Genomic DNA, 9,295 nt, shown 5'->3' on the forward strand with positions numbered 1-9,295 from the left:
GCGGACAGCGCCCGGCCTGCGGGCGGGGGGCGTCGGGCCTCTGCCCCCACCGCACCCGGAGCGGCCCGTATACAAATGCATGCGAAGGACATGCAAAATACATGCACGTGTGCTAAAACATGCTGGCACCCACACGCAAAACGGCATGCATCTGCATGCAAGGGGCCTGCAAAATGCATGCACGTGCTCGCAAATGCAGGCAAAAAGAGCCAGATAGACACCAAGTGCATGCCAAATGCATTCAGCTAATGCAGCATACATGCCAAATACATGCAAAGTGCATGCAAGTCATGCAAAATACATGCACGTGTGCTAAAACATGCTGGCACCCACACGCAAAACGGCATGCATCTGCATGCAAGGGGCCTGCAAAATGCATGCACGTGCTCGCAAATGCAGGCAAAAAGAGCCAGATAGACACCAAGTGCATGCCAAATGCATTCAGCTAATGCAGCATACATGCCAAATACATGCAAAGTGCATGCAAGTACATGTATATGCATGTAAAGTGCATAGAAAAAGCATGGCAAATGTATGCAGCGCACACTGTAATGCAGCCAGGTTGGGGGGCAGGGGGTCCCCATGCCACACCGGGGCCACGCAGCCCCCTGCCCACGCCCACGTGTCTTGCAGACAGCAACTTCGTGCTGGGCAACGCGCAGGTGCGCGGCGCCTCGCCCGTGGTCTACTGCTCCGATGGCTTCTGCGACCTGACGGGCTTCTCGCGCGCAGAGGTGATGCAGCGCTGCTGCTCCTGCCCCTTCCTCTACGGGCCCGACACGGGTGAGCTCGTGCGGGGGCAGATCCGCCACGCGCTGGATGAGTGCCGCGAGCTCAAGGCCGAGCTCGTGCTGTACCGCAAGGGCGGTGAGTGCTGCCTGCGCCAGTCCTGGACACGAGGGTCCTGTCTCTGCGTGGGGCGAAGGGGGCTGCATGGGGGACCCGCCTGGGTTCCTTCCCAGTGCTGGGAGAGTCCCGGGCTCCAGTGGTGTGGGCCTGCAGGGGCCAGGACACCTGGGCTTTGCCTGTAGGCCACAGTGCAGACAGGCCTAATGGTTGAAACAGCAGGTGGGGCTGGAATCCATGACACCTGGGTCCTACCCCCTTACCCTGGTGGTGGGGGGGGGCACCCAGAGCATCTCCCCCCCACACCCAGGTGTGCCCTTCTGGTGCCTGCTGGACGTGGTGCCCATCAAGAACGAGAAGGGCGAGGTGGCACTCTTCCTGGTCTCGCACAAGGATATCACCGAGGCCAAGAGCCGGCCCGGCGCCGAGGCCCGGAAAGAAGGAGGTAAGCGGGGTCGCACTGCAGGGGCTGAGGTGGCACGTGATGCCGGCGGGGCCCAGGCACCCTGTGATGGGCACGTGTCTCCACACAGGCGGGCGGCGCCACTACAGCCGGGCCGGGGCCAAGGGCTTCAATGCCAACCGGCGCCGGAGCCGCGCCGTGCTCTACCACCTCTCGGGGCACCTGCAGAAGCAGAGCAAGAGCAAGCACAAGCTCAGCAAGGTGCGTGGAGCTTGGGGGATTGGGGGGGTCTGTGCGGCCCGGCACTGACCTCCGACCCCTGACTCCAGGGCGTGTTCGGGGCCAAGCCGGCGCTGCCCGAGTACAAGGTGGCCGCGATTCGCACGGCGCCCTTCATCCTGCTGCACTACGGCTCCTTCAAGGCGGGCTGGGATGGGGTCATCCTGCTGGCCACCTTCTACGTGGCCGTGACCGTGCCCTACAGCGTGTGTGTTGGCCCCGGGGCCGCCCCGGCTCCGCGCCGCCCGCCCGTGCCCCCCCCAGCGTCTGCGACCTCTGTGTGGAGATCCTCTTCATCCTGGGTGAGACCCCGGCTCCGCCATGCTTGACCAAGCCCATGCCCTTCGCCCCCTGCCACCCCAGGGCTTTAACCCCTCGCTCCCCGCAGACATCGTGCTGAACTTCCGCACCACTTTCGTCAGCAAGTCGGGGCAGGTGGTGTTTGACCCGCGGTCCATCTTCCTGCACTACCTCACCAGCTGGTTCCTGCTCGACCTGGTGGCCGCGCTGCCCTTCGACCTGCTCTACGCCTTCAAGGTCAACGTGGTGCGTCCCAGCCCCAGGAGCCAGGCCAAGCCAGCAGGGAGGGGGGACCCCAGGCATCCAGCCCCAGGCCCTGGGGAGGCCTCGGGACCAGCTCTGGGGTGGGGGTAGATGCCGGGGCAGGGCCGGCCAGACTCCCCTCTGCCCTTCACCCTGCAGTACTTTGGTGCCCACCTGCTGAAGACGGTACGGCTGCTGCGGCTGCTGCGGCTGCTCTGCGGCTGCTGCGGCTGCTGCCAAACCTGGACCGGTACTCACAATACAGCGCCGTGGTGCTCATGCTGCTCATGACCGTCTTCGCGCTGCTGGCACACTGGGTGGCCTGCGTCTGGTTCTTCCTGGGGCAGCTGGAGATCGAGAGCAGCCCCTCGGAGCTGCCCGAGATCGGTACGCCAGTCCAGGGGTGCAGCTGGGGGTCCCTGCCCTGTGGTTGCCCTGACCCTTGCCCCCGACCCCGCAGGTTGGCTGCAGGAGCTGGCACGGCGCCTGGAGACCCCTTATTACCTGGTGCGGAGGAACTGCAGCGCTTCCCCCACGGGCCCGGGGCCCTGGGCCTCCCCCAGCCCCGACTGTGAGGGCAACAGCAGTGGTTGGGAACTGCTGGGAGGGCCATCGCCGCGCAGCGCCTACATCACCTCGCTCTACTTCGCGCTCAGCAGCCTGACCAGTGTCGGCTTCGGCAACGTCTCGGCCAACACCGACACCGAGAAGATATTCTCCATCTGCACCATGCTCATTGGGGGTGAGGGGGGCCGGGTGGGCAACAAGCAGGGCAAGGCTTGGCGGTAGGACCCAAGCGTCTGGGCTCCCAGACAATGCACCCCTCCCGATCCAGCCCCAGGTGGCCAGGCTCCCAACCCCGCAACATCCTAAATCTCCAGCCTCCGCTCTGTTGGTGGAAGGGGGTGAGGGGAGAACTGACCCCACTCCCCTCCCAGCACCAGGGATTGGGACCCAGGTGTCCAGGCTCCCAGCCCCACCTGGCAGCCCCCGCTCTGTTGGTAGAAGGGGGCGGGGGCAAACCCAGGCATCCAGGCTCCTGGCCGCACCTGGGTGGAAGCCACGGGCAGAAAGGGGGTCCCAGGTGTCCAGCACAGCTGACAGTGGTGGTGGTCCCGCAGCGCTGATGCACGCCGTAGTGTTCGGCAACGTGACGGCCATCATCCAGCGCATGTACGCACGGCGCTTCCTGTACCACAGCCGCATGCGCGACCTGCGCGACTACAGCCGCATCCACCGCCTGCCCCCGGCGCTGGGGCAGCGCATGCTCGAGTTCTTCCAGACCACCTGGGCCGCCAGCAACGGCATCGACACCCGTGAGGTGCGGCGCATGTGTGTGCAAGGGCCTGTGGAGCACGTGTGTCCTTGTGTGCACATGTGATTGTGAGTGCCTACATGTGTGTGTGTCCTTGGGGGTGCACCTGTGTGTGTGTGTGTGTGTGTGTGTGCTTGTGTGCATGTGCCTGTGCAGGGGCTGTGCACAGATACATGCAAGGGCACGGGCTGGTGCATGCGAGTGCCTGTCAAGCATGAGTGTTATTGTGTGCAGGCATGTGGGTGTCTCAACATGAGTGTGTGTGTGTGTGTGTACTTGGGAGTGCACCATGTGTGTGCACACGTGCACACATGCACGCACTCATGGGCTGGTGCATGTGTGTGTGTGTGTGTAAGAGAGTACATGTGTGTGACTGCACGCATGTGCAGGGCACCTGCCCCAGCCTCTCTCCCTCACCCCTGGGGGTGTAGCACACGGGTGGGGGGGGGTTCCAGACCTGGGCAGGGGGAGCCAAGGTCTGGGGGGAATGTAGTACAGTGTGGGGGGTCCCCAGGCTGGGCAAGAAGGGGTGGTCCCCGGACCAGGACAGGGGAGGTGGGGGTGGGGGTCCCCAGCCTGGAGCAGGGGTGCTGGGCCCCAGGGGAGGGGCAGAGGGTGCCCGGCAGGGTTAACCCCCCGCTCGCGGCCCTTAGTTGCTGCAGAGCCTGCCTGAGGAGCTGCGTGCCGACATTGCGCTGCACCTGCACCGCGACCTGCTGCAGCTGCCGGCCTTCAGCACTGCAAGCCGGGGCTGCCTGCGGGCACTGGCGCTGGCGCTGCGCCCCTGCTTCTGCGCCCCCGGAGAGTTCCTGCTGCGCCGCGGCGAGGCCCTGCAGGCCCTTTACTACGTGGGCGCTGGCTCCATGGAGGTGCTGCAGGACGGCACCGTGCTCGCCATCCTCGGTGCGCCCCGGGGCCCCCACACCAGGCTGGGACCCAGGCGTCTGGGCCCCAGAACACGCCCCCCACCCACCCCCACACTGTCCTGATAGGGACCCTGCACCCTAATAGTGCCCCTGGGCCTGGGGGTGGGAGGGCATAATAGTAACCCTCGCTGCAAACACATACATGCATGTGCATACACACACACACCCACACACATATATATGCAAGCATACATTTGCATGTGCGTGCACGAGTGCACACACATGCAAACATGCAGTTGCACATGCATGTACACACACACGTGCGTACATGCACATGACACAATGGGGCAGGGACTTCAGGGGGGTCACGACTAGGGGGGCAGAACCAAGGTGTGGGCCATGAGCGGGGGTTGATTGTTGAGGGGGAGATCCTGGGGGCATTACACAAGGGGGGGAAGAGACCCTAACCCTGGGGATGTGGGGCAGATGTGCATGGCTCTTGGCTGGGGGAGGGGAGCATGAGCATTGGCGGGGGCAGGTCCCAGGGGTATTTGCGGGGTGGAGAGCGCCTGGCCCAGGGAATTGGGGAAGGCAGAAACTGATGTCCATGGCTGGTGGCTGGAGGGTTGGGTGGCATGTTTGAGAGGGCTCCTGAGAGAGGGGTAGGGGGCACGACTGTTGGTCTGAGGGGGAGGGGCAGATATCCTTGGGGGCTGGGGCACAGCCAACCTGGGCATGGGGGATACCCCCCCCCCGCAGGGCATGGAGTCAGGCAGGCCCCCGGGTGTCCTGGCCCCCCGTTAACATGCCCGTGGCTGCAGGGAAGGGCGACCTGCTGGGCTGCGCGCTGCCGGCACGGGGCCGCGTGCGCCAGGCCAACGCCGACGTGAAGGGCCTGACCTACTGCGACCTGCAGTGCCTGGCACTGCGCGGCCTGGCTGCCAGCCTGGCACTCGACCCCGACTTCGCCCGCACCTTCCGCCACACACTGCGCGCCGAGCTCAGCTACGACCTGGGCGCCGGCCCCGAGGTGTGCAGGAGCGGGGGGGGCACCCCGGGGCTGGGGGCACGGGATGGCACCGACTGCACCCCCTCGCCCCCCTCGCAGGCCGACACCAGCTCGCAGAGCGGGGACCCCACACCACTGTCCACACTGGAGGAGGCAGAGCCGGACCCCCCTGCCAAGCCCCCCAGCCCCCCCCGGGCCGGGCCCCGCGCCCCCCGCCCCGGCGCCCTAAGGCCCTGCCGCTGCACGGCCTGTCCTGCACCGGGCCCCCGGACCTCAGCCCCAGGTAGGGGTGCAGGGGGATTGGGACAGGCCCGGACTCCTGGGTTCCACGTGTGGAGAAAGGCGGGTGCTTGGGGGCCCCAACTCCTGGGTGCTTCAGGGTGACAGAGAGGACTTTGCCCTGCAGGGTGGTGGATGGGATCGAGGAAGACGCCTGCAGCTCCGACAAGCCCACGTTTGACTTCCACGTTGGGCCCGACTGCACCAGCCCCTCTCCTGGGACAGGTGAGTTTGGGGCCGCCTTGGGTGCTCCCTGCCCAGGGCTGGGTGGCAGGAGCGTGCGGTGGGAAGCGGGGTCCGGGGCTAACCTGTGCTGCCCCCTCCCCACAGACAGCAGCCCGTTGGCCCCCCCACCGGAGGCGCCGAGTGCTGGCACCATGGAGAAGTTGCGCCAGGCAGTAAGAGCTGGGGCCGGGGGCTGCACCAGGGCGGCGCGAGGCTGCCCTGAGGCTCACACGTCCCTTCCCCCGCACAGGTGGCCGAGCTGTCGGGGCAGGTGGTGCAGATGCGCCAGGGGCTCCAGTCGCTGCGCCAGGCCGTACAGCTCATCCTGAGGGCACCACCTGGCCCCGGCACAGCCCCACAGAGCACAGACATGGGTGCTGCCACCTTTTGCCCGCACCAGCTGCCACCCTGCCATGGCCTGGACTGCACCGCGGCCCCCTCTCTGCCCGCAGCAACCTGGGGCTGGGCCCCCCCTGCTGCCCACAGCTCGCCCTGGCCGCACGCTGGCGCCTTCTGGGCAGCGGGGACGAGCTCAGAGCACAAGGCTGAGGGCCAAGCCTATGAAAACCTGCACCCTGCGCCTGCCCCCTGCGAGGACCGCGAGCCCCAAAGCCCCAGACTGGAGGAGACGTCGGGTCCTGCACCCCTAACACTGCCCTGGGACCCGCACGGGCTGGAGCTGGCGCTGCTGGGGTGCCAGGGCCCTGCGGGTGAGGGCCTGGCTGGGGGCAGTGCAGGTTGGTGCCGTGAGGAAGGCACAGGTGTGTGAAGGGTGACGGGTGGAGGGAGGGGGCATAGCATGGCGGGGCAGGGCTGCCCCTTCATTTTTCAATTAAAAACCTGCATTTGGAGCCTGTCTCTCTCACTCAGTGCCAGGACAGGGGGACCAGGAGCTGCTGTGTGCAGGAGGGGCAGCCAGGGGCACCTGCGGCAGCCCCCCATCCCAACAGCACCGAGAGCCCAGTGCTGGGGGGCACAAATCTTTTATTAGAAGCAGCCACAAGTCATGGGCCACAGCCAGGACCCCCCACCCCAGCCCTCACTGCTGCGTAATCTTGGCAGCCTCGGCCTTGATGAGTGCAATCAGATCCTGGTTGATGAGAAAGACGAAACGTAGGTTGGCGATCTGGAGAAAGGGGGCACATGTCAAGGGGGAGGTCAGATCCTGCCCCGGGCCTGGACCCCCCCTTGACCCTGCACCGCAGCTGCACTCACCTCCACCACCGAGTTGTTGTTCAGCTTCCACTTGCTGCCACCCAGCACAGGGCGCCCGTCGATGTAGATGGGGCGCCGGCCCTCGTTGGCGATGAAGAAATCCCCGTTGTTCTTAAGCTTGATGACGCCTGCGGTGACGGCAGGGGGGGAGCAGGAGCCTCTCCCCCCTCCGGCCACCCATGGCACAGACACCCCCAGCTCCGAGGCACAGCACAACCTGTGTGCCTCCCTGCAACACACCTTGCTTGCGAGAGATCTTCCAGGCAGGTCCCTCCAGTGCCAGGTCCACGTCGATCTGGTTGTCCTTGGTGGCTCTGCCCAGTGTGATCTGCAAGGGGCCGGGCCTGAGAACTGCGCCAGCTCCCACTGGGAGGGATCCCACCCCACCAAGCTTCAGGGCACCTTCTGCCCCTCCCAGCAGCCCCCAAATGGAGCCGGGCGGCCTCACCTCCCGTGAGCGCATGAGATAGCGCACCATGCGGCCCCGTAGCACGGCCAGCGTCTGGCTGTCAAAGTCAGGGGAGCTCATGCCTGGGGGGAGAGGATGAAGCTTAGACTCCCCCGCAATCCCTGGAAGTACGTGGGGAGGAAGTCGCACGCAACTCATAGTTTCAATGGTAGGAAGGGACCTGAACAGATCATCAAGTCCGACCCTCTGCCCTGGGCAGGAACGAGTGCTGGGATCATAATACCCCAGCCTCGAGCAGCCCACCTGGTGCTGGAGGTGGGAGGCGGGAGGCCACAGCACTCACCTGTGATGCTGTCCACCAGCACCAGCCACTTGTGCAGCTCCTGCTCCAGCTGCCGGATCTCCCGCTTCTGGCGCCGGTCGGCCACGGTCAGCTCTGTGGGGGGAGACATGGGGGGCGCTCGGGGCAGCCCCCCTCCCACCCCACCCCACCCTGTCTCTTGGCACCAAAGGCAGGGGATGGGGGTTCCTCACACCCACCCCCCATGACTCACCATGCTCCAGCACCTCATCTTGCAAGTCCCTGCAGAGAGAAGCTGCACTCAGTGCCCCCCCGGCCCAGCTTGCGCTGCCCCTAAAGACCCCCACAAAGCCCCCCAGCTCAATCCCACAGGGACCCTGGGGAGCAGCAGAAGCTGCCAAGCCAGTGCCGCAGGGACAACCCGGCCACCCTCACTTCAGCTTGCTGTCGTCGATCATGTCCTCAGCATCCGAGAAGTTCAGCACCTGGTCACCCTTGGGCAGCGGCTGCACTGAACGTACATGGGGGGGTCAGGGTCCGGAGCCCCCAGGCAGGCAGAGCCCACGGCCCTGGGGCTAGCAGCAGGAAGGAGGTGGGCACAGGCGCTACCTGTCTGGTCGGCCAGGAGGTAGTACTGCTTCATGAGCTGCCAGTGGACCTGCAGTGTCTTGGCTGTGCGCGCTGGGTAGAAGGTCTCAGGGTGCTTGTGCAGCAGCTCCTGGAAGGTGTCCAGCGTGGGCTGGCTGGTCTGGGGGGGGCAGGACATGGCTCAGCAGGAGGGGGCGGAAGGACAGAGCCAGGAGGCCCCCAGCTTCCAGCCCCTCTTGCCACAGCCTGGGAGCGTTGGGGAGGGCAGGAGGGTCTTACCGAGCCCACTTTGCTGAGCAGCTGCTCCTCGGCCTTGCTGAACAGCAGCTTGCTCTGGATGGCAGCGATGGCCTCAGGGTGCAGCTGCCGCATGGCCTGGCATGCCAGCCTGGGGGGTGCAGACTGTCAGCTGGCCCAGCCCCTGGGCAGACCCACAAGCCCACTCCCTGCCACGGCTGCCCTGCTTCCCTGCAGGGGGGAAACTGAGGCCGGAGCGGTGGGGACCAAGGCTGCAGCCCAGGCGGGCACTCACTTGGAGATGACGGGGTCGTAGAGCAGCGCGTACCAGCGCTCCTGGATCTCCCGCAGGTTGAAGCGGCAGCTGAACTTCACACCCAGGTGCACCGAGGTCAGGTCGTTAGTCTGCAGAGCACGGGGAGAGGCTGGTCTCAGCGAGGGGCCTGGACGAGCCCCACCCTTGCCCCTGAAACGCTGCCCCATCTGGGGCAGGACCTCACGGCCTGTCCAGAGCCTCCTCCCCGCCCCGTCACCTGCAGCACAGTGTTGATGAGCAGCAGGTCGTCAGCAGGTTTCCAGCGCCCCAGGTCCTTGGTCACTTGTGGCGGCTGCTTGCTCTTCTTCATCCGCTTGGCCAGGCTGGGGGTCGGCACCGGGCTCGGCGCCACAGGCGCCGAGATGGATTTGGAGACCTGCCGAGGGCCAAAGCCAGTAGCAGGGTCGGGAGGGGGGCAGAACCCCGCCCCCGCCATCCTGCAGACAGCCCGGAGAGGCTCCCAG

At 65.9% G+C, this 9,295-nt stretch overlaps 2 protein-coding genes across 2 annotated transcripts; one reads left to right on the forward strand and one right to left on the reverse strand.

Annotated features, from left to right (window-relative positions):
• The first annotated feature begins 641 nt into the window (after nt 1-641).
• On the forward strand, nt 642-6,649 carry KCNH3 (potassium voltage-gated channel subfamily H member 3). The gene is given in 16 exon segments (XM_025191368.1): nt 642-867; nt 1,157-1,291; nt 1,380-1,510; nt 1,579-1,764; nt 1,767-1,830; nt 1,917-2,074; nt 2,231-2,266; nt 2,269-2,458; nt 2,532-2,813; nt 3,193-3,392; nt 4,040-4,289; nt 5,074-5,432; nt 5,465-5,544; nt 5,668-5,765; nt 5,871-5,938; nt 6,016-6,649. Coding segments are annotated over 16 exon segments (2,886 nt in total). The 5' UTR covers nt 642-737; the 3' UTR covers nt 6,535-6,649.
• An 83-nt stretch (nt 6,650-6,732) lies between these two features.
• Nucleotides 6,733-9,283, reverse strand: MCRS1 (microspherule protein 1). The gene is made up of 11 exons (XM_014525487.2): nt 9,049-9,283; nt 8,811-8,920; nt 8,558-8,666; nt 8,300-8,438; nt 8,126-8,201; nt 7,944-7,972; nt 7,733-7,825; nt 7,429-7,511; nt 7,221-7,308; nt 6,981-7,108; nt 6,733-6,891 (listed from the first exon to the last, which is right to left on the reverse strand). Exons 1-11 carry the CDS (start codon nt 9,265-9,267, stop codon nt 6,805-6,807), a joined length of 1,161 nt encoding a protein of 386 aa, XP_014380973.2. The 5' UTR covers nt 9,268-9,283; the 3' UTR covers nt 6,733-6,804.
• Between the last annotated feature and the right edge of the window lie 12 nt (nt 9,284-9,295).

The sequence above is a fragment of the Alligator sinensis genome, unplaced genomic scaffold (assembly GCF_000455745.1).
Source record: "Alligator sinensis unplaced genomic scaffold, ASM45574v1 scaffold1065_1, whole genome shotgun sequence".
Taxonomy (NCBI): Eukaryota; Metazoa; Chordata; order Crocodylia; family Alligatoridae; genus Alligator; species Alligator sinensis.

Bases quoted from the DNA above. Each gene is read 5' to 3' on its own strand.
- MCRS1 (XM_014525487.2), bottom strand. From the start codon at position 9,267: ATGGCGGGGGCGGGGTTCTGCCCCCCTCCCGACCCTGCTACTGGCTTT. The intron at 8,667-8,810 runs GTGAGTGCCCGC...TGCACCCCCCAG, and splicing joins TACGACCCCGTCATCTCCAA to GCTGGCATGCCAGGCCATGC. The intron at 8,202-8,299 runs GTAGCGCCTGTG...ATGTACGTTCAG, and splicing joins CCTCCTGGCCGACCAGACAG to TGCAGCCGCTGCCCAAGGGT.